Below are 23,850 nucleotides of genomic sequence, written 5' to 3'. Positions count from 1 at the left end.
ATGGTTTTATTAGTTTTACTTCAGGGCCTACTGCAGCAGAACCTATGGAACAGGTCATCTTGAGTGCAATCACACAGCACTTACAGGATGGCCTAGGGATAAGGCCCAGCCAGCATGGATTTAGGAAGGGCAGGTCCTGCATCACCAACCTGATCTCCTTCTACAATCAACTGACTGCCTGGGGGATGTGGGGCAGGCTGTGGATGTAGTCTACCTGGACTTCAGCAAGGCCTTTGACACCGTCCCCCACAGCAAACTCCTGGCCAAGCTGTCAGCCCCTGGCTTGGAGAGCAACACTCTGTGCTGGGTTAGGAAAAGGCTGGAGCCCATAGAGTGGTGGTGAATGGTGCCACAGCCGGCTGGCAGCCAGGCACTAGTGGTGTGCCCCAGGGATCAGTGCTGGGCCCCATCCTGTTCAATATCTTTATTGATGATCTAGATGAGAACATTAAGTCCATCAGCAGTAAATTTGCAGATGACACCAAGCTGGGGGCAGGAGTTGATCTTTTAGAGGGTAGGAGAGCTCTGCAGAGGGACCTAAACAGGCTGGACAGATGGGCAGAGTCCAAGGGCATGAGATTGAACACATCTAAGTGTCAGGTTCTGCACTTTGGCCACAACAACCCCATGCAGTGCTACAGGCTGGGGTCAGAGTGGCTGGAGAGCAGCCAGGCAGAAAGGGACCTGGGGGTACTGGTTGATAGTAGGCTGAACATGAGCCAGCAGTGTGCCCAGATAGCCAAGAAGGCCAATGGCATCCTGGCCAGTATCAGGAATAGTGTGGACAGCAGGAGCAGGGAAGTCATTGTGCCCCTGTACTCAGTACTGCTTAGGCCACACCTTGAGTCCTGTGTCCAGTTCTGGGCCCCTCAGTTTAGGAAAGATGTTGACTTGCTGGAAGGTGTCCAGAGAAGGGCAACAAAGCTGGGGAGGGGTTTGGAGCACAGCCCTATGAGGAGAGGCTGAGGGAGCTGGGGTTACTGGAAAAGAGGAGGCTCAGCAGACCTTCTTGATGTCTACAGCTACCTGAAGGGAGGTTGTAGCCAGGTGGGGGTTGATCTCTGCTCCCAGGCAAGCAGCACCAAAATAAGATGACACAGTCTCAAGCTGTGCCAGGGGAGGTTTAGGCTGGATATTAGGAAGTTCTTCACAGAAAGAGAGATAGGCCATTGGAATGTGCTGTCCAGGGAGGTTGTGGAGTCACCATCACTGGAGGTGTTTAAGAAGAGACTGGATGGGTTGCTTGCTGCCATGGTTTAGTTGATTAGATGGTGTTGGGTGATAGGGTGGACTTGATGATCTCTGAGGTATTTTCCAACCTGCTTAATTCTGTATTCTGTAACTTTGAACTCAATGTGTCCTCTAGGGCCATGCTAATCAACAACCTGATTTTTTTCAGTCTGTTCCCTAAATCACCATGATACTTCTAAGGATGATCACTGAGGGTGTTGTTACCTCTATTAAAATATGTAAGCATGACAAATTTCAACTGTTTTGAATATCTGCATTGCCCTCTTAACCAATGTGTAGTTGGCTTGCTATGATTTTCTGCTTGCTGAGGAAATCATACAGGAAAAAAAGAAGATAAATTTATTTCTATGTTTTGTGTGTGGATAAAAGAGATTGAAAGGTAAAGTAAATTTATTTCTGTTTTGTGTGTGGATAAAGGAGGTTGAATACAGCTGTGACTCTTTTATTGTCAGCAACAATCAAGACTCCCAGCTGCTGTGAATTAACACAGCTTTCCTTGGTTGATGGAGCTACAGTGGAATGCCAAATCATGGGATTTGGGGGAGTGCCTTTTGATAGCCCACCCAGCTCAGAGTTCAGAGCACTAGATCAGCAGTTCCTCACAGACTTCCTTTCCCTGCACTGCTTTCCTCTGTGCCCTCCAGCAAAGCACTTCACTCCTCTGTCCCTCAGTTATTCATCAGATATCATGGGAATGGGGGCTGTCTAATTACCAATCAAATAAAGAAATTAATACATACCACTGATAAGCTTCTCAGATAATCCTTAAAGTTCACATTTATGCCAAAGTTGTGAGCAATTCCAGGGGTTCTATTAGTTTGTCAGGGCATTTTTACATGGCTGGCAATCATTACAGGTGGAAGTCTTTCTGGGGTGATGGCTGTGAGTGCTTGAATAATAACTGCAATATTATGGCAAATAAGGGAATACTTCTGTTAAAGTGTAAGCATCAAGAACATAAATTCTTTAGTGGGAGGAGCACACAAATATTTCCTTCAACAACATCCCAGGTAACTTTGCCCCAGACCTCTTGTGAAGCCCCAGATATCACCTATTGGATCAAAGAATGCCTGTGCTGTATCTAGCACAAACATCTGTTCCATTGGTGTTGTACATACAACATTTGTTCCATTGGTGAGACAGTGGAACAGGTTGCTCAGAGAGATGGTGGAAGCCTCATCCCTGGAGGTTTTAAGGTCAGGCTGGATGTGGCTGTGAGCAACCTGCTGTAGTGTGAGGTGTCCCTGCCCATGGCAGGGGGTTGGAACTGGATGATCCTTGAGGTGCCCCCCAACTCTAACAATTCTATGATTCTGTATGTGTGTGAAGAATTCATCTTGCCTATTAATCCGCTCCTTTCTTCCTTTTGTTTTTTTTCTCTCTCTCTTTTATTTACCCTTTAGAACCCCTTCCTGTGAGCAGTGTTTCTATCTATGATTACAAACCATCTCCAGAAACAGGAGTGCTGTTTGAAATTCAGTACCCAGAGAAGTACAATGTTTTCACCAGGGTGAACATAAGCTATTGGGAAGGAAAAGACTACCGAACGATACTCTACAAAGGTAGGAGGAAAATATTCCACCAACACCTAATGCTAACTCCTTTTATACAGTGGTCTTAGGTGTGGTTTTGCCATGGATTGATTATAATGCTTTCTATTGGTTATAATGCTTTCTATTTCTGCTAACATCTCTGTTTATAAAGGATTTTGTATCATCAAGTATGGGATGGGGCTTCAAATTAAACTGGTGGTTCACTTCCCATCCTACTTCTAATGATGCTTCTTTTCTCCTGAGTTTTAGAGGGAGACTGGATGGTCTGGATGTTTCTAATCATCCCCATCCCAGTTCTAGTGATGCTTCCTTCTCCTGAGTTTTAGAGGGAGACTGGATGGTCTGGATGTTTTTAATCATCCCCATCCCAGCTCTAGTGATGCTTCCTTTCTCCTGAGTTTTAGAGGGAGACTGGATGGTCTGGATGTTTTTAATCATCCCCATCCCAGCTCTAGTGATGCTTCCTTTCTCCTGAGTTTTAGAGGGAGACTGGATGGTCTGGATGTCTTTTATCATTTTTCTTTTAATTTTCTGAATCAAACTGGGAATGGCTGCCTGTGGTGGTTTGAGCCTTAACTGGGATTTAAGAGCTCAGGTGGGGGCAAGGCTGAGAATCCCTCCCCTGCTCCCCCCTGCTCTTTCCCGATCAAGAGGAAACAAAAAAAGGGGAAGGAGCAAATCTACCGAGAAATAATTTGGAGTTGGTTTGGAAGTAGAGAGGTAAAAATTTTCTTTAAACAACACACACACACACACACATATATATATGGAAAAATATGTATACAAAAACAGTCCTTTGGAGTCCTTTGATGAGGCATGGATGTAGCAGGGAGGAGGACCAGGCCCGATCACATGGCAGAGAAGCAGTCCTCTCATCCAGGCAAGGCAGGAGCCAAAAAGAGAGCTAATGGCTGCAGTGTCTTCCTTTTTATAGGCTTGCTGGACAGGGAGGGGGAATGGAACAGACTAACTCAGTTTCCCTGGGGGAAAACCCCCTCCAGGGAGGGCAAAGCTCTCACAAACCCTCCCCCACCCTGCTTTCAGGATGGGTGTAACCCATCACACTGCCCCAATTTCTGCTGCTTCCAAATAAGCATGTGCACTAAAATGCAAAAAACTTTCCCTGCTGCTGCACAATCAAATACAAAAGAAAATTAGGAAGGGGGGGGGGGGGGGGGGGGGAGGGGGATCCAAAACCTAGTAGGAAGGCCAGAGATATGTTTCTACTTCCCAGATATACTTGTTGAGATCCCTGGAAGACATTCTGTGCCAGCTGAAAGTGTTAAAAGTAGTTCCCAGCCTCTTCCGTCTAGCCAAGATTTCCTCTTTGGTGAATAGCTGATAGGAGAGCTTTGGGATGCCCCAGAGCTGGGAAACCCTTTCAGGATACCTGATTCCTGGTGCAGGATTTAAACCTGGTAGTTTTGTATAACCACAGAGTGACACAGTGCTAACAGTACTTTATTGTATAGTACTGTATCTTACTGTGGCATTCAGTACTGTCCCTGAGCTAAAGAACCCTGCTGCATATCATAGACTTCAATCTTAAAATAATCTGAACAAGAGCAATCAGTCTAATGATCTAGGCAGTCTAAGCAATTTAAGCAACCAGTCTAACCATCTTAAGAGTCTAATAAGAGCAAATTACACTTTCTTTTGTTCTTGTTGATAACTTTTGCCCTGCAGTATAGCTTAAGCATAGCATGTCTCAGATGGAAAGCATCCTAAGAGGTGAGAAAGGTACCTCCATACTCTGCAGAACCTTAAACCCCAGTGATTTAATGTTCCATAGTGGCAGCAAAATGCCTTTGAGCAGTCCAGCAGGTGCTGGATTGACTTTTAAATACTGAGCTCAGGCTCCTCCAGTCGGGCTGGCTGCTGTTAGCTCTCTCTATGGTCAGCAGAGGGAGATAGGAACCTCCAGAAGGGGGTCGGGAAATTTTGAGTCTTTTCACTTCAAAACAGAGTGGGGTTAGAAATCACATTTTCAATGCTGACAAGTGCCAAAAGTTAGGGAGCGTGATTCTGGACCAAAGCACAAAATATAGGTGACCTCCTTCTAGAAAGCAAAAGACATACCAAGCAGTAATTTTTTTCTTCTACAGCTAATAGGTATTTCCAGGGGCTGTAATGCTGCAGCTGCTGCTAAGTAAAAAAGTCAGCCTGAATTAAGAGAGTCACTAACCAGCTTGCACACTCCTTCCCCTAGCCAAATAGCCCTAAACAACTCCTCTTCATCCTGCACATGTACTGATGATGGATGCAAGCTCAGCTCTCAGTACCATGGCTGGTACTCAGCTGCATGGTGGATGGCCCTTTGAGCAGCTACTCTGAACATTGTGCCTCAGTCAGCAAAAGACCAAGGAAGCTTTTCTGTGCACAATTAAAGCTCTGCAGAAACTGTCAGAGGCTCTTTGAGATACATACAGCGTCGTGTGGAACAGGTTGCCAGTTTCAGTTCCCTTTCTGGTTTTCCTGTGAACCAGTTCATGGATGTTGAACTTCCTTCTTTACTTTTTTTTGGTACCAAAGTGGCTTTGGCAGCCAGGAAAAATGTTAGCAAACTGAATGATAGAATTGCAGATCTTAGAGCAGGCTGAGCAATGTTCAAAGAGCTGAAACACTGCCAGGTTAGCATCTGCAGTTGCATTACCAGAAAGTGAATGTTTGGTGCCTTTTTTGCCTCTTTTATTATTTTTTTTCTTTCTTCTTCCCTTTTTGATGGTTTTTTGTTTTGTTTTGTTTTGTTGTTTTGTTTTGTTTTGTTTTGTTTTGTTTTAAACCTTCTGCAGATTTCTTTAAAGGTAAAACAGTTTTCAATCACTGGCTACCAGGCATATGCTACAGCAACATCACTTTTCAGTTGGTGTCAGAAGCAACCTTCAACAAAAGCACGCTGGTGGAATACAGTGGGGTCCAGCATGAGCCCAAGCAGCACAGAACAGGTGAAGAAAACGATTCCATACCATTTGTTCCAAGTCTGTGTGGCTACCTTCATTTCTACCACGGGGAGGGGATTGCTCCCACAGAGAAGAGGGGATGTGTGGGAGCCGTCCTGAGAGCCACTCCTGGCCGGGAGCATGGGAGGAGGATGCTGTGGCTAGTACTTAGGTTTATGTGTGCAGTGCAGTGGAGAGAGGAATTGGCGTGAGTGATTTTGCTATAAAACCTGCTTCTTGGGAAAGAAATTCTGCTTTGCTTGGGAAATGCTAGGCCTTGTGCTAGGAATTCATTTTTGAGGCACATCAATAGCTGCACTGAGCATACTATTGATCTCTCTATATTGGTCTGTCTCCTTGTGCAGTGAATCATAGCTAAACTGTTGGGGAAGGCCTTCCTCATTGTGCAGCCTTCTGTCACGGAGGAGAATGTCATAGTCTCCCCACTTGATGGCCAGTTTATGCCCTGAAGCATGAACTTTTAATTTCCTGAAAATTGCAGGGGTTTTTCAGGGTCCAGAACTAATTTAATTTGGTCCTGGGACGATGCCCAGAACTTTTCTGTTAATCTGCTGGACCACAGATGTTTTCCAAGGTTCAAAGTGAAATGAACCAGTGGTAAAAGCAAAAGGCCAAATCTTCAGATGAATACACTAATCTTGGTCCATTGCCTCGAACAGAGCAAAACCAACTGATGCCAGCTGAACTCTGTCCTGAGGACTCTAAATGTATTGAGACACTGAACCATAAGAATGTGACCAAAGAGGTCCAACTTTTCTTTCCTGCTGCCTGCCCATCACTCATTCTTTACACAACCTGAAACAAGATTTTAGTGGCTAAGTTTGTATTAGTGGCCATGGCTAAAGAGGCCATGGCTGGGACAGGGGAGCTAAATACATTAGTGTGTTGTAAAGTTGCTGGCTTAAAAGGTGCCAATCAAAACTGTCTGCAGAGGCTGCTTGTGCTTGTCCTGTGTAAGGGCAGACAGACAAGGAGATACAGTGAGGCAGACAAAATGCTGTGTGTTCTCTTCCTGGCATAAGTTGAAATAACTTCTTTGCGTGCCAGAATCTTGTCTTCTGGAGACCTATATCTTAAGACCAAGCTTTCACAACTATTAAAATTTAAACTGATGTTTAGTGCTTGTGAAAAGGTGGCTGCTAAAAGCATATGAAAAGCCCTACAGCAACGTGAAGGTCATACCTTTTAAAATCTGGCCTGTGCCATACATTATTTTTGACTTGTTTTTCAATTCATTGCTGCAGAAGGTTTTGGGGTTGGGGTTTTGTGTTTGCTTGGTTGGGTTTTGGGGTTTTTTTTCAATGATAAAAATTTTTCTGGAAGATGCAATGAAATAAATTAAGATCCACTCTTACAAACTCACATTTGAGTAGCATTGCTGCTGTAAAGGCACTGGGGTCTGATTTATTGTGACTTCACTTCTAATCTTTTTTTTCCCCTGGTATTCTTGAATTGTGATTCTTCTGTGAATTCATGCCCATTGTGATCCTTCTAGAATCACTTCTGCTAGTGAGGATATGCTAGTGAAAGGAGAATCTCAATAAGCTATTTCAAAATGCCCCTAAATGCATTGGTTTTCTGCAAACAGTCCTTCTCTGGGGAACCTGTTAAAAGACTAACCCTTGCTTTTCTTCTAGTTCCTTACCCACCTCGAAACATTTCTGTTCAGATTGTACCAATCAACAGAAACAACTGGGAAGAGCACAGTGGGAATTTTGCAGAAGAATCATTCATGGGTCCACAAGAAATCATAAGGAAAGAAAAACTTGGCCATATTTCTGAGAACCCACCTGAAACTCCCGCAGGGAACACAACTGCAGCCTGGCAGGAGTACCGCTATAACAACACCGAGTATGAAACCACACCACAGCCATACTGGTGGCCAAGCGAAGCTGAGTCATCAGAGGGTGAAGAGGAGTTTGTCAATGCAGTTTTGAGGGATTACGAAGCCAAAGATGCCAACACATCTGAAAAACTCACACCAGAGCCCCCTACTTTCCTTCCTGTACAAATGGTGCTGACCTGGTTACCACCAAAGCCACCAACTGCTTTCGATGGTTTCCATATCAATATTGAAAGGGAAGGTAAAACAGAGTGCTTATACCCTTTTCATACCTCTTCTTGGTAGTACCATTGGTGGACTGCCTCCTTTACCAGCTAGCACTGTGCTTCAGAGGGCTTGGTTAGATCTCCTGTATTTCTTGGGAAGTTTCTTGCATTGAATAGCATCCAGTTCTGGCTGGATGTCATAAAAGGAAGGGAGGAGAGGCAAATTGCAGTCTGCAATTCTTTGTCATTACACGAGATTTATACTGTTGTTCATATTGCTGCATTGTTTACTCTTCACTTATAAATCCATTCTGGTATTGGAGAAAGGAGAAAAGAGTTGATAGAAATTTGAGACAAAGGATGTACATTGTACTGTGTGTATTTTCTGCCTTGGAGAGGCTCTTGGGGGAACCTCAGCTGGACAGGGCACAGAGAAAAGATAGTCTAGACTCACATTAACAGCTGTCTCAGAGGAAAGGTACCAAACATATTCCTTAGGCCAAAAGGAAGCTGTGATAGAGAATGGAGAGCCACAAAAATGATGGAGTAAAACATCTTCCTTATGAGAAGAGACTGAGGGAGCTGAGGGCTCTTTAGTTTGGAGAGGAGGAGACTGAAGGCTGACCTCATTCATATTTGTAAAGATGTGCAGGGTGAGTGCCGAGAGGATGGAGCCAGGCTCTGCTGGGTGATGCCCAATGACAGCACAAGGGGCAATGAGTGGAAGTTGAGGCATAGGAAGTTCCATGGAAACATGAGGAAGAATTTTTTCCCTGTGAGGGTGACAGAACGCTGGAACAGGCTTCACAGGGGGGTTGTAGAGTCTCCCTCTCTGGAGATATTCAAAAGCCACCTGGATGTGTTCCTGTGTGATGTGCTTTAGGTGATCCTGTTCTGGCAGGCGGGTTGGACTGGATGAGCTTTCAAGGTCCCTTCCAGCCCCTAACATTCTGTGATTTTTGAAATGATAGCACTACAAGGAAATCTCCATAATGCTTAAAGATTTTCTATTGTAAAGTCTGTTTTGTCCAAATTAGTTCTATTTCCTGACAAGCAATTTTCATAAGCCTTCCCACACGGAGGGCAAATGCTTTTCTTATTTGCAGAAAAGGAATGCAATAGATGGAAAAAAATCCTTTTCTTCTGTGCCAGTCACTTGGACTGTCTTGGCAATGCTGGTTTGTCCTCCCTTCCACAGAATGAAAGTTTGGCCTGGGGTTATTGTCCACCTACACCTATACTGCCACCTTGGTCATTAATTATTCTTGCACTGATGGCAAGAAATTAAATCCAGTCCTTTGGGAGACTTTTATTAATGCCACATCAGGAAGTGCATTAGCATGTCTTTCATAAATTGTTTTCAAAGTGGCTGCAGCCTTTCACATTTCAATTAATCCACAAATTGTTGTTGTCTTTCCCCCCCTCCCTAATTTAGAGAACTCCACAGAATTTCTGACAGTAAGTGAAGACACTCACAAGTTTGTTGCTGAACTGAAAGAACCAGGAAAATATAAGCTGTCTGTAACAACATTTAGCTCCTCTGGCTCTTGTGAAGTTCGGGGAAGTCAATCAGCCAAAACACTTAGCTTTTACATCAGTAAGTATGTCAACAAATCTCTCTTTTTTTTCTCCCAGACCAAGATAATGTAGAGATTGACCACTGTGGCAACTATGGCATCTGTGCAGGATTAGATGAGTCTGGTCTTCTGCAATTGCTTGTGCTAGAGAAGGAAATATGTTATATATTACATCCTGCCCAGATGGGCCTCCATTGTTCCATCTTGGCAGAGCTAAGGACTGAAAGCAGGTGGTGTATTTGATAGAGTCATTGCCCAGTGTTCTGAAGTAGCTCACTGAAACAGGCTCACCCCCTTGTGTCTTTCAAAGAGAGGATTTAATTCCAAGAGTTAAATTGGTGGTTATAGAGATTCTTTTAAAATACTCAGCTTCCTTATTACTGGAGACTGTATGTACCAGGTTAGGTGTGAAGCATATCTCAGGCTGAGAGTGTGGGAACTGCACAATTAGACTCTGAACTCTGAAATTACATGGTCTCTGAGAGGACATGGGGCAAATTACAGTAGATTTAATAGGCCAGCCTGTTAAATTCAGAAGAGAAAAAGCAATTTATTATTTCCCTGTAGACTCCCAGGGGTTTTTAACTGAAGATTTAGTAAAAGGCACAGTAATAACACACTACCACATAAACTAATATCAGGGCTGACAATTAGATCAGCAAGTGAGACAGGGATTGGTGAATTCAGGTTATTATCCTTCTGATGGCTGTGATCACCTTTGTACCTTTTTCTACAGAAGGAAATAGATATAGCCTACAGAATGCCCATACCATGAGAATGAGGGAATACTTGCAGCACTACACAATTTTACATGGGGAAGGATAGTGCCTCCCCCAAACCATGAATGCTGCAACAAGACACAATAGCTAAGGCTAGCAGAACTATTCATATTAAAAGGTAATGTACTCAAGTACCTGAGTATATTACTAATTAAAAATGTGTCTTAGAAGCTCATAACATTTGCAAATGCTAATTATTTAGCCTTAGCTTCATCATCATCTTAGCTGTCCATAACAGAATTCCACTAACACTCTTATGGTTTTAATACTTTTATAGGTGAAAGACACAGTATGTGATGGATTGAAATTACCTCCCCCCAAATAATTTAGAGAAAAATGCCCCCAAAATAAAATTGCCAGTCTAGCTGAGTTTGGGGTGGAAACAAATGAAACTCTATTTACAAGCAAACTAAAACCTAGAAATCTGAAATGCAATGAGTATGGACAAAATATACACTAGATGTACAATATGTTTGTGGGTTTTTTTACAATTTATAAACAGCACAAAAACTTCTCAGCCCCCCTGGATGGATCCAGGGGACCTGTTCTCCTTCTCCCCTACTACCTCTCTCCTTTCCATTACCTCATGGCGCAGTCAAACCAGAGATACCCTGGCAAGGCCACAGAAGAGAGAGGGAGAAGCTGCAAGCAGAAGCAACAGAAGAAGAAAAAAGCAAACAGAACTGTTTATGCCTCTACTCCATATCCACATTAGCAATCCAATTAATTATAATAGACCTTATCCTTATTTTCCTTTTACATCCAATGATAATTTAGTTTACTTTCAGTCTTTGCAGTCAGGGACTAGACTGAAGTGCCCCCTTCAAACAGTAGCAGGTTGCCCAGGGAGGTAGTTGAGGCTCAACAAGGCTGTGAGCAACCTGATCTAGTGCAGGATGTCCATGATGACTGCAGAGGGGTTGGACTAGATGACCTTTGGAGGTCCCTTCCAACCCAAACCATTCTATGATTCTATGATTTATCTGAACAGGCTTTTTGTGTGGGGACTACAACTTGGGGCCATGACATGGGGTAATTCAGTTCCCTTAATGCCAATGCTGAAACAGTTTCTGAATAGTAAGAGCTACAAACATATCCACTGGCTCCAGAGACTAATCTAATGATCAGATTTCCTTTTTCACCTGAGTAGGTGTAGGTCTGCTGCCATGAATAAATTTTGCTCATAGCTTCAGCTTTATCTTATCCTTGTAGTGCTCAGTCAGTGAATCTTCCTGTCAAGTTAGTGGCCTGTGTTACACAACATTTCTCTTGCACCCAGATAACAGTATGGAATGACAAACATATAGGCTAAGCTTACCCCAAATTCTTGCTCTGGGGTTTCTTTCATTTTCTCATTAAATGTAAAGTACCAGCAAGGGATGTCAAGCAAAGAGCTGTCACAAGTGTCACTTAAATGTGACAGGAAAAAAATGATGATTTTTCATTAAATACCAACTTTTTTACCAAATCTAACTGGAGTTATTTTTCAAGTGCTTATTTTATCTACATTTAGAGCTGAGTTCTCTACCAAAAAAATGCTTCAAAAAGCATGACAGAGAATGAGATCCTTCAGTGTGGTAACCTCTGTGAACTCAATTTTCATGCTTCAAGGCTGTAGTACATTTGGAGTATGCATGGGAGAGCAGTGAAGCGGAAAAGGACCTAGGAGCCCTAGTGGATGGAAGGTTGACCATGAGCCAGCAATGTGCTCTAGTGGCCAAGAAGGCCAGTGCTATTCCAGAGTGGATTAGAGGGGCTGTGGTTAGTAGGTCAAGAGAGGTTCTCCTCCCCCTCTACTCTGCCCTGGTGAGGCCACATCTGGAATATTGTGTCCAGTTCTGGGCTCCTCAAGAAGTTCAAGAAGGACCTCAGGGACTGCTTGAAAGAGTCCAGCACAAAGCCACAAAATTATGAAGGGAGTGGAACATCTTCCTTATGAGGAGAGACTGAGGGAGCTGAGGGCTCTTCAGCTTGGAGAGGAGCCTGAGGGCTGACCTTGTAGTGGTGTAGTGGTTTGATCCACCTGCACCCACAAAAACTCGGTGAGGCACAGTCAGAGAAGTGAATGAAAGGCTGTATTTCACAAGCAATAATGAAATGCAATGAATACATACAAAATATACAGTATTTACAATATCATACAAGAATTCCCAGAAAAGGAACAAACAGAAATCCTCCTCATAGGAGGATCCCACCTCGGGTTCCCTCCAACCTCTCTCCCCCTTCCCTTTCCCCGCCAGTTAATTAGACAAAATAGAGAAGAGTAGAAAAAGAATGTTAGGAGAATTCCAGTTAAGCTCAAAGCAGTTGTTAAGAAAGTTAGCTCCTTATCTTATCCATTTCAGCTCAGGATCAGCAGCATGCATTCTGGCCAAGAAATGAAAGACTGAAGCTGGAGTGAGTGAGAGAAAAGAATGTGAGAGGTATTTACTATGGTACATCTCACATCTGACCAGTGAAATTCCTTTAGAATTAATCTTTGTTTTCCTTTTTACACCCAAACATTCAGCTAGAGAATTCTGCAGCTATCCTTTTCTTAAAGGCACAGCCTAAACTGTCACAGACCTCATTCATGTTTATAAAGATGTGCAGGGTGAATGCCAAGAGGATGGAGCCAGGCTCAGCAGAGACAATGGGCAATGGGTGGAAGCATAGAACGTTCCATGGAAAACATGAGGAAATTTTTTTCCCTGTGAGTGAGACAGAATACTGGAACAGGCTGCCCAGGGGGGTTGTGGCATCTCCCTCTCTGGAGATATTCAAAACCTGCCTGGATAAATTCATGTGTGATCTAGGTGATCCTGCTCTGACAAGGGGGTTGGACTGGATGAGCTTTTGAGGTCAATTCCAACCCTTAATACCCTGTGATTCTGTGATTCTGTTAGCATGTGCAGAGGCCAAAAGTTTTGTGTGCTTCTCATTTAATGGTTTGTCAATGATTTGTACAGTATTGAATATCACTGCTTTTAAACATTGCTTTAGGGGAAGTCTGGTACTGCTGGGGGATGGCTCTGGTAAGCAACAGAGAATGCTGCCTTCTGAATTTTCAAACATTGATGTTTCATCATCAGGTGAAACGGCACAAACCACAGGCTTATTCCCAGGGGCCATCATCTTCACTGCCTGTGGAGATGGGCAATTGTCAGTCCAGCTTCTTTCACTAGTAGTAAACAATTCTGTGAAAGAAGGGTGTTTTAGCATACATACCAAGAGTGGCTTGCTTACATGTGTTTTTGGGACATGTCTCAGGCCCCACAGGAGAATGGATAGAAGAGCTCACTGAAAAGCCCCAGCATGTGACCGTGACAGTGCTGAGCTCCACTACTGCCCTGACATCCTGGACAGCATCACAAGAGAGTGGTGGGAACAGCACCATCGTGTCTGTGGTCTCTCTGACCTGTCAAAAGCAAAAGGAAAGCCAAAGGCTTGAAAAGCACTACTGCACAGAGGTAAGGGGTAGGAGCTGGAGCTGTTTTACATACACCCTGCTGTTTGGGACTGTCGTGGCCCTGTTGGGCTCAGGGCTCAGTAGGCTCTCCTTTCTGCAATCTAAAGGAAGACAGCTGATACACAGCAGAGGAGAGCACAGCACTGGGGAACTAAAGTGTGTAGTAAACCAGAGCAGTGTTAAAATTGTATGTCTGTTGGACCAACTGTGGCAAATCCTTCATTCTAACTTGAGTTATGTTGTACCCTTTGAGGCATTTTTCTGGCAGCAAGCAAAACGCTGCCATGTTGTAATTACACTTAGCCATATGATGTAATCCACTTGTATTAAGCAAAGTGCTCACATGCATGATTGCCACCAAACTATCATAAATTCTTTCCTAGATATCCTGCATATGAATATAGAACCTGACTAAATTTCTGGAAGTTTAGAGGCATCAGTAGTCAGCTTTCCTTTTCATCCATAGAGCACAGATGTCAACAGTGGGAAGTAAATAGTAATTCAGACCACCTGGGATTTGGATCGACAACAATTCTTTAGGGCTGCCTTATGGGACATCTTTATAATGATCAAGAATCCCAAACCCTTAAATATCATATGATGTTAGGGGTTGGAAGGGACCTATGAAGCTCATCAAGTCCAACCCTCAAATATGGTTGTTTTATTTTACTTGAAACCCTTAGTAAATGTAAATCCATGTCATATCCTGTGGCTGGGACAAACCAGTGGAATATGGTTTCAATTAGAAAGAGTTTTTAGCCCATATCTCAGTTACCTTACCAAGATTCTGATGAGCTCATTTTTTTGAGCAGTGACACAACTTCTGCCTGGGTCTCTAAATGTGTGTGATGGAGGAGTATGCAAAGGACTGCAGTGCTGCCCTATGCACCTTCAACTCACCCCATGGGAGTGGAAGGAGATTGCTAAATCTCCTAGTAAATCTCTATCTCCAATGTTGTGATCAGCCCTGCAAGTTATTTATTAGAGATTCATTTTACAATGAATCTTAATCAAAATATTTTGATTTTATTCCAGAATGGCTGTGAGCTTGCACATGTAGAAGTGTCTTTCCATGACCATTTGACCACTGTTTTTCAGAGCCAGTTTGTAACCTTGTTCAGTTAGTGTCCTTCTATTTATTAAAAGTGCAGTAATTTAATCAGGAAGCCAAACAATACAGCAGGTGATTATAAACCACAGATCACAGGCACATACATGCCTAATTAAAGTAAATATTACAGGATTCATCTGCAAACTCAGAAATAAGTATCAGTAAAAGTAAATACACATTTGTGGCTAGTAGGTAGAAAGGCCCAAATACAATTTCTTTCTGTTGCTACAGATATTTGTACCACCTCTAATCAATTTTGTTCAGCTTATTGTACCTAGAATTAGTAATGGCTGGTGGTCTGAATCTCCTTGAGAGCTGAAAAGGGGAAAATTCAGTTCAAAGTTGGATTCAGTTCTAATGTTGTGCATGATTTAGGCTTGTCAGGGCTCTGGGCAGCCTGATCTAGATGAGGATGCCCTGGCTTACTGCAGAAGGGGTTGGACTAGATGACCTGTGGAGGTCCTTTCCAACCCAGACCATTCTATGATTCTATGACTTAAAAGTGTTTGGATGGGGTGCTTGGTGCCATGGTTTAGTTGATTAGATGGTGTTGGGTGATAGGTTGGACACAATGATCTTGAAGGTCTCTTCCAGCCTGGTCTATTCTATTCTATTCTATTCTATTCTATTCTATTCTATTCTATTCTATTCTATTCTATTCTATTCTATCCTATTCTATTCTATTCTATTCTATTCTATTCTATTCTATTCTATTCTATTCTATTCTCCAAAGCAGCTGTTAAAGTCAAACTCTGTTCCTCACTAGATCTGTGCTGGCACTGATATATTCAAGTGCATTATGTTAAACCATCAGTGCACAAGTAGCTGTAGCCAGACTTTGGAAGAGTCGTGAAGGAAATACCAGTAGGAAACACCAGCCTGCAGTTCTAGAATGGGCACATGAGATCCTTTCCTTAAAGCTGCTCTACACATTTGCTGTTCACTGGCTTTTGGGGAGTTAAGGCTTCTCATATTGTATCAGACCAGGGGTCATTTGTCAGGCACTCAGCCTCCAGCTCTGACTGAAAACTGGCGTGGCACAGCAGAAATTGTAATGGTGATGTTTCAAGCTGAAAAGAAAAATTACACTGTCCCTGACGTTTCGTAGTGCTGTGCAAGGGGGGTCAAAGAGAGTAATTCCTCTCTGATTTCACCATGCAGTTACTTTTCAGGTGCATTCAGAAGAGAGCTTTCCCATAACACTGCCTTCAGCTCACATAGCTGCAGATTAATCAGATGGCTGATGAAAAGCCTCAGGCTTTTACTGAAAACACACAGGCCAAATAATCCAGCCTGAATATGAATAATATAGCCTGACTATTTCAGTAAACTTTGATAGCAGGAAAGAGTGGGTTTGCAGTGTGACAGCTGACCTTACACAGCAAGGCAAGAGTGATGCTCCGTGTCAGATCATTCATCAGGTTAGTTCTGACCACTTCCACAGGTTTGGCATTTGGGGATGAATGAAAGATGCTTTAGCCAATGATGCCAGCGTGTTCAGAATCATGCCTTTTGTAACTGGAGTAGTTCATGTACAGCCTCAATATTCTCTTAATTAACCAACACTTCATATCTGATGTGTCCTTCTCCTATTAGGTGAATTCAAGCAGCAGCCTCATTGAAAATCTCGTTCCTGGTGCCCAGTACCAAGTTGTGGTTTACTTACGGAAAGGACCATTGGTTGGACCCCCTTCTGATCCTGTCACATTTTCCATTGGTAACCTCTGCACCTCTTCTTTGAGATGGGTTTGGTTTGGTTTTAAATATGTGTGGTACAGTCATTAGGCCCTAGTGCCCACCAAGGACTACCAAATGGTCATTTTAGTTATTTCAAATGCAATGAACACCCAGTGAGAATATATTTCTTGTACTGTCTAGCCCAATCCTGAGGTGAGGAAAATACTCCACGTTTAAATGTTAAGCTATTCTCAAACCATAGAGAGCACTTATAGCCAAGATTCACACAGAGTGCCTTGTGGAAAGAACAGTCTTCACCCTTGGAGACCAAAATACATGATTGTCCCTAGCAGTATTCATGGTCTATATCATTTAGGGTGGGGATCACCTCTCTTAGGTGGAGCCAGCCTGAGGTGCAGGTGGTCTGTGGTGCATGGAGAGATGTAGGCACTTCCTAGAGGTAATTATTTCTCACTGCCTTGTGAAGTGTGCCAGACTCCTGTCAAAAGGTTTGTTGCAAATGTGCTTTAAGAAGGATGCCATGTGGCCCAGTCTGAAGGCCACAGTTGCTAAGAGTAAGGAGAGCTAGTTTGTGCCCATCACCAGCTTTGAGATTTGAAGATAAGAATATCTAAGAACAAAAGTAACATTTTCAAGAATGTCATTTTATGGTCAACAAGTAGAGCAGCTGACACCATGCCTGTAACTCAGGGTTCCACCAGGCTCCTTTGGATAGAATTTAGCATTTTTTTGTTTCAGTACCATTAATTTTGTTAAGGTTACCACTTGAACAAAATGTGTTAGGAAGAGAAAGGGCAAAAGAAGGAGATTCAGTGTATGGAGTTACATTTGCAGAGAAATATTTAACCTGAGTCACCCAGCTTCTCCTTTTGACAAATAGCCTGCCTCTGGGAGAAAGTTAGAGATTTTCAGTGTTCTGCTTCTCTCTGTGATGGAGAAAGGAAAGTGACAGAGAAAAAAATAAGTTAACGTCTTAAGAATTCAGTCTTTAAATGAAAGCAACGACCATGATGAAAGCCTTTTCATTCTAGGCACTCCCCTTATATATTCTCAGAAATTGGGTCTGAATCAAAATGTGAAATGAGAGTATGATATATTACAGTAAAGGGAAAAAGAGTAAGTAAATAGATAGATAGATAGATAGATAGATAGATAGATAGATAGATAGATAGATAGATAGATAGATACTCAGCTCTGGTGAGACCCCACCTGGAGTACTGCCTCCAGTTCTGGAGCCCCTATTACAACAGGGATCTGGAGGTGCTGGAAGGTGTCCAGAGAAGGCCCACGAGGATGAGCAGAGGGCTGGAGCACCTCTCCTATGAGGACAGACTGAAAGAGTTGGGGCTGTTCAGTCCAGAGAAGAGAAGGCTCCAAGGTGACCTCATTGTGGCCTTCCAGTATCTGAAGGGGGCCTACAAGAAGGCTGGGGAGGGAGAGGATCTCAGGTAGTGATAGGACTAGGGGGAATGGAATGAAGCTGGAGGTGGGGAGATTCAGGCTGGACGTGAGGAGGAAGTTCTTCACCATGAGAGTGGTGAAGCCCTGGAATGGGTTGTCCAGGGAGGTGGTTGAGGCCCCATCCCTGGAGGTGTTTCAGACCAGGCTGGATGAGGCTCTGGCCAGCCTGCTGTAGTGTGGGGTGTCCCTGCACATGGCAGGGGGGTTGGAACTAGATGATCCTTGTGGTCCCTTCCAACCCTGACTGATATTATGATACTATGATCGATAGATAGATAGATAGATAGATAGATAGATAGATAGATAGATAGATGTACTTTATTACTTAAACCTCTGTCCCTGGACTGTTTTTACAAATGCTTTTGGTTTTCTTTCTGACTGTAGTTGCTTGAGAAATCAGCAAAATTCTGTTTGAGGAGGATTCCACTTGAGAGAGTAAAATCCTGTATTTACAAGCTAAATTAACTTCCTTCATTTCCTTCCCTTTTCTCCATGGCCTAACAACCATCAAAAGTTTCTTTCTGAACTCAAAATGGCAGCCAGCTACTAAACAAAACATCTTGTGTGCTTATTATAAAGGGGGTTTATTTTCATGCAGTAAACCAACAGCTGGGTGAGTTTCCATTTCATAAGAGGATATTAAATTTGTTATTAAAATAGTACAAGCGTGAACCAAACTGTTCTGTGACATTATCAGTGGTGGTTAATGAGGAATGAAACTGAAGAAACAAATAAAATACACTTTAAAAATCATTCAGTTCTCCCCATGTTTATCCTCACTTTCACTGGATGAGTCTTAACACTTTAGAGAAAGAAAGGAAAGATGTGGTAAATGATTTATGAAGGGAAAGGCAACTGTGTGCTAACACAGGCTGAAGTAATCTGGGTGCTGGTCCCGGCTCTGACCCAACATGCAGGCTCTGTAACCCTTGCAAATGTTAGCAAAGTACTTCTTTAAGTAGCCTTGGTTGAGTCATGAAGAATAATTGATTTCCAGGCAAGTAAGGGTTGCAGAAGTTGACCCTTAGGTGATATTTTTCAAATCACTTGACTCCTCTTTCTCAGTGTCATCATCCGTGAGGCAAGAATAGCAATACATGGCAGAACCTTTAGGTTCCCCAGGGATGGAAGACTAGACATAAAAACTGTTGCTTTTGTATATATAGTCTTCACTTTCCAAGGCGTTATGGATTTTAATGCCTTTGGTTTTGAGCAACTTGAAATATCCCTTAAAGAGCAAAGTAGAATGGAGCCTTCTAAGCCCTCTTGAGCTAAGCAGCCAACCCCAAGTAGCCTGTAGTCATTTCTGAAAGAAGTCAACATAATGAAACTGAGAACAAATGCTGAAAAAATGGTGCTCAGCTGCTTGGGATAAAGAAGCTCTTAAAGTCAGGAACAAACCAGAAATAGATAAGACTTGTGTGAGGAAAGGTATTGTTTTCACGTGAAGTGTAACTGATAACACAGTGTCACTAACCACAGTTTCTGTTTTACAGTACCCACTGGAATAAAGGATTTGACACTTTACCCTTTGGGACCTACTGCTGTTGTATTGAGCTGGAACAGACCTTTCCTTGGGGTGTTCAGAAAATATGTGGTAGAAATGTTTTACTTCAACCCAGCAACAATGACCTCTGAGTGGACAACCTACTACGAAATAGCAGCAACCGTCTCCTTAACTGCCTCTGTGGTAAAGAGACCATTACTGACTATCGCTTTCCCGTGCCTGTGGTGCCCTGGCACCTTGTGACATTTTCCCAGCCTTCCCTTTACTGTAGGGGTCACAGACCACTGGAACAGGCTCCCCAGAGAGTTTGTGGAGTCTCCTTTCTGGAGATTTTCAAGACCTGTCTGGATGTGTTCTTCTGTGACCTGAGCTCTGGCAGGGGGGTTGGACTCAATCTCTTTGGGTCCCTTCCAACCCCTGACATCCTGTGATCCTGTGTGTGATTCCCCACATGCAGATGTATGTATGCCTTTAAGCCTGGCATGTTTGTCCAGGCATAGCAGAGAAACAAATTCTTTTCTATGAGGGTAGTGGAACACTGGAACAGGTTGCCCAGGGAGGTGGTTGAGGCTCCTTCCCAGGAGATATTCAAGGTGATGCTTGATGAGGCCCTGGGCAGCCTGTTGTAGTTGGGGATGTCCCTGCTAACTGCAGGGAGGTTGGACTGGATGACCTTTGGAGGTCCCTTCTGGCCCAGACCATTCTATGATTCTATAAAGTAGCCAAGGTGCTAGAGGTGTTTTCTCTTCTAAAGGAAGGGAATGCCAGCTGAATCATGCTATATTTTAAGCAGAGTGATGAGATAGAGGAGCCTCTCACTTTGTCAGAACAAGTGGGCGTGTTTAACGAGTTCTGAGGCAGCTTCAATTTGTGGCTCAGTTTGTCATGCAAGGCTTTGCAAATTCCATCACCTCCTCAAGGGGAGTAGTCCAAAGCCTTATCTACATAACAGATATTGATAATATGGATTTGGGGCTTGTGGGCTAGTCTTGCAGTGTGCCATCTGGGAGGCTTAGCTGCAGAGATGTCCTTGTGGAAACAGCCCTCACGTTTCTGAAGCTACACAGACTTTATGCCAGGATTTCTGCTAGGTGGAGATTAGTGTCTAGAAGAGCACATCTATACATGTAGGCACATGCATCTCTGAAGAAATAAAGTGACATTTTCCTCTTCTTTTCCATTCTTCTTGGAGAAGATGAGCAGAATTTATGTGGACTTCACTGCAGCACAAGACAGAAAGCAATTTTAGCCGAAATGAGTTCTTCAAAAAGTTATGAGTATGCAAAAAGGATGGCTATAACTTTGGCTGCTTGTGAGAGCCCCAGTGATTTACTGTAATGGATTTGCATAATGCCATTTGTGGAGTCAATTTGGCTGCAGCAGCTTAACTGTAATTGGGTACATGACTGTAAATCCAGAGTGTAAACCTCCAGGGAAATTAAAAACAAAAATAACTTCACAAATGAGTAATTAATATCTTGTAATCATGACTCAGCACAATAAGATTAATACCTGAATGATCCAAGTTGTCTTAGAAGTAATGCCATCTTCCAGAGTTAATGTGGTTCATTAGAAAATGAGAAGATATTGTTCCTTACTGTTGTGAATCCTGTGCAGGAAGAGAGACTGGAATTCCTTTGTCTGAATTTCAGTCTGAAATGAGACAGTGAGCATTTCTTGCAAGTAAGCCAGCTGAATGTGGCTCTGAGCAGCCTGATCTAGTGGAGCAGGCAGTGTGAGCTTGCAGCACAGAAGGCAAATCACATCCTGGGCTGCATCAAAAGCAGCGTTGACAGCAGATCCATTGAGGTGACTGCCACACTGATCTTCTCTGGTGAGACCTCACCTGCAGTACTGTGTCCAGGTCTGGAGCCCTCAATATAGGAAGGCCATGGACCTGATGGCACAGGTCCAGAGGAGAGCCACAAGAATGATCAGGGAGTTGGAGCACCTCTGCTATGAACACAGGCTGAGGGAGCTGGGGGTGTTCAGCCTGGAGAAGAGGAGGCTCTGGGGAGACCTAATAGCAGCCTCCTACTACCTGAAGGGGGCTACAAGAAGGGTGGAGAGAGGCTGTTTGCAAAGGCCCGCAGTGGCAGGACCAGGGGCAATGGCTTTAAGCTGGAGAAAAGCAGATTTAGATTAAATGTTAGGAACAAGTTCTTTACTATGAGGGTGGTGGAACACTGAAACAGGTTGCCCAGGGAGGTGTTTGAGGCATCTTCCCTGGAGATATTCAAGGTGAGACTCAACAAGGCCCTGGGCAGCCTGATCTAGTTGAGGATGTCCCTGCTGACTGCGGGGAAGTTGAACTGGGTGAACTTTGGAGGTCCCTTCTAGCCTGGACCATTCTATGATTCTATGAAAGTGTCCCTGTCCATGGCAGGGGGGTTGGAACTAGATGATCCTTGAGGTCCCTTCCAACCCTGACAGCAATGTGATTCTGTGTGATTCTGTGACTTTGAATGTGTCCCAGTTCTTCTGTTCTGGCATTCAACCTACCGGTACCTATTGGTGATCATTTGTTTGGGTTCTCTAGCAGTGCTCCAGAATCCTACCATGTCTCACAAATTTCCCTAGGCTCTAATGCAATCTCTGAGTGCTGTATTCTGAAGCAACAGTGAGAAGCCCAGTGAGAAGGCAGGGAGATCAAAAATCAAGCTACCTGACAGTTTAGATCAAAAAGTATTTCCTGAAGCATTACCACTGGGTAAGAACCTTTGGAGCTGAATTTGCTCTTTCACTCTGCTTAGTTACTTTATTGATTTTATGCTCTGTACCTTATTAAAATTGTCAAAGCACAGCTGGTGCCTTCAATATTGCACCAGGGGCATGCTAGAAGAAGACCAAACATCTTCAAGATTTTGGTATTAATTGAATGCAACACTTTTCTGAAAGGTATAAAGAGAATAGTCCACAAACTCAGTATTTAGATTATTTTCACAGAATCACAGAATCACCAAGGATGGAAGAGACCTCAAAGATCATCAAGTCCAACCTGTCACCACACAGCTCATGACTAAACCATGCCATCAAGTGCCATGTCCAATCCCCTCTTGAACACCTCCAGAGATGGTGACTCCACCACCTCCCTGGGCAGCACATTCCAATGGCTAACAACTCTCTCTGTGAAAAACTTTCTCCTCACTTCCAGCCTAAACCTCCCCTGGTGCAGCTTGAGACTGTGTCCTCTTGTTCTGGTGCTGGTTGCCTGGGAGAAGAGACCAGCCCCCACCTGGCTACACCCTCCCTTCAGGTAGTTGTAGAGAGCAAGAAGGTCTCCCCTGAGCCTCCTCTTCTCCAGGCTAAGCAATCCCAGCTCCCTCAGCCTCTCCTCACAGGGCTGTGCTCAAGGCCTCTCCCCAGCTTCGTTGCAATTCTCTGGACACATTCAAGAGTGTCAATGTCCTTTGTAAACTGAGGGGCCCAGAACTGGACACAGTACACAAACACACACACAAAAGGCCATTGCAAACAGCAGAGATCTGTAAAAAGACCAAATTCTAAGCTGTTGAAAGCTAACCACTCTTTCCAATTTCCTTCAATTTTCAATGTTTTAATTATCATGAAGCTTTTCATTTATACATGGAATTGCCTATTTAAAGTGTTTTGTCCTGCCAATGTATTTCAACTTAAATATTATATATGGCAATATAAAACATACTGCATTCTATCCTTCATTTAAATCTCATTTGTATTTATACATAATTTGTGCCTCATGAGTCATTTATGTTTCATTCAGATTTCATTTATAATAAATGATGCTACAAAGTGAATAGATCAGTCTTTTGAAGTGACAATATCTGAGTCAAACCCCATTGTTTCTAATTTAAAACCTATTTAATGGAAATATTTAAACCCTACTTAATCCAAAAGAGAGAAGCCTACAGTTTCCATTTTGTCTTCATCAAATCAGAATTTTGTTATGGACTGCTGCCCCAGAGATCAATGAGAGGTTCCTGTCTCAGGTAGGATTTGGGACCATGTTCCCATGGCCGAGCAGCAGAGTGTCACAACTGCTTTCACTCCCACTGCACAGACATTTTGTTAAATCCACAGGCCAAATGCCATAGAATTGTCAAGGGTCATCTAGATTCAACCCCCCTGCCATAGGCAGGGATACCTCACACTTGATCAGGTTACTCAGAGACACATCCAGCCTGGCTTTAAGAACCTCCAGGGATGAGGCTTCCACCACCTCCCTGGGCAACCTGTGCCAGTGTCTCACCACCCTCATGGGGAAGAACTTCTTCCTAGCATCCAATCTGGATCTACCCATTTCTAGTTTTGTTCCATTCCCCCCAGTCCTGTCACTCCCTGATACCCTCAAAAGTCCCTCCCCAGCTTTCTTGTAGCCCCCTTCAGATACTGGAAGGCCACAATTAGGTCTCCTTGGAGCCTTTTCCTCTCCTGACTGAACAACCCCAACTCTCTCAGCCTGCCCTCACAGGAGAGG

General features: G+C 43.5%; 1 protein-coding gene across 1 annotated transcript in view; it reads left to right on the top strand.

Annotated features, from left to right (window-relative positions):
• PTPRO (protein tyrosine phosphatase receptor type O) overlaps positions 1-23,850 on the top strand; it is a 228,235-nt gene that overhangs the window by 149,075 nt on the left and 55,310 nt on the right. Inside the window, exons 3-9 of the mRNA XM_054167854.1 lie at positions 2,655-2,813; positions 5,597-5,749; positions 7,402-7,848; positions 9,249-9,410; positions 13,419-13,618; positions 16,325-16,445; positions 19,384-19,577. Coding sequence (XP_054023829.1) covers positions 2,655-2,813; positions 5,597-5,749; positions 7,402-7,848; positions 9,249-9,410; positions 13,419-13,618; positions 16,325-16,445; positions 19,384-19,577 — 1,436 coding nt within the window. The remainder of the gene's footprint in view (positions 1-2,654; positions 2,814-5,596; positions 5,750-7,401; positions 7,849-9,248; positions 9,411-13,418; positions 13,619-16,324; positions 16,446-19,383; positions 19,578-23,850) is intronic.

This window comes from Dryobates pubescens, chromosome 15 (assembly GCF_014839835.1).
Source record: "Dryobates pubescens isolate bDryPub1 chromosome 15, bDryPub1.pri, whole genome shotgun sequence".
Lineage (NCBI taxonomy): Eukaryota > Metazoa > Chordata > Aves > Piciformes > Picidae > Dryobates > Dryobates pubescens.
Note: the sequence above shows the minus strand (reverse complement) of the source record. Positions and strands in the feature narration are given on the sequence as shown.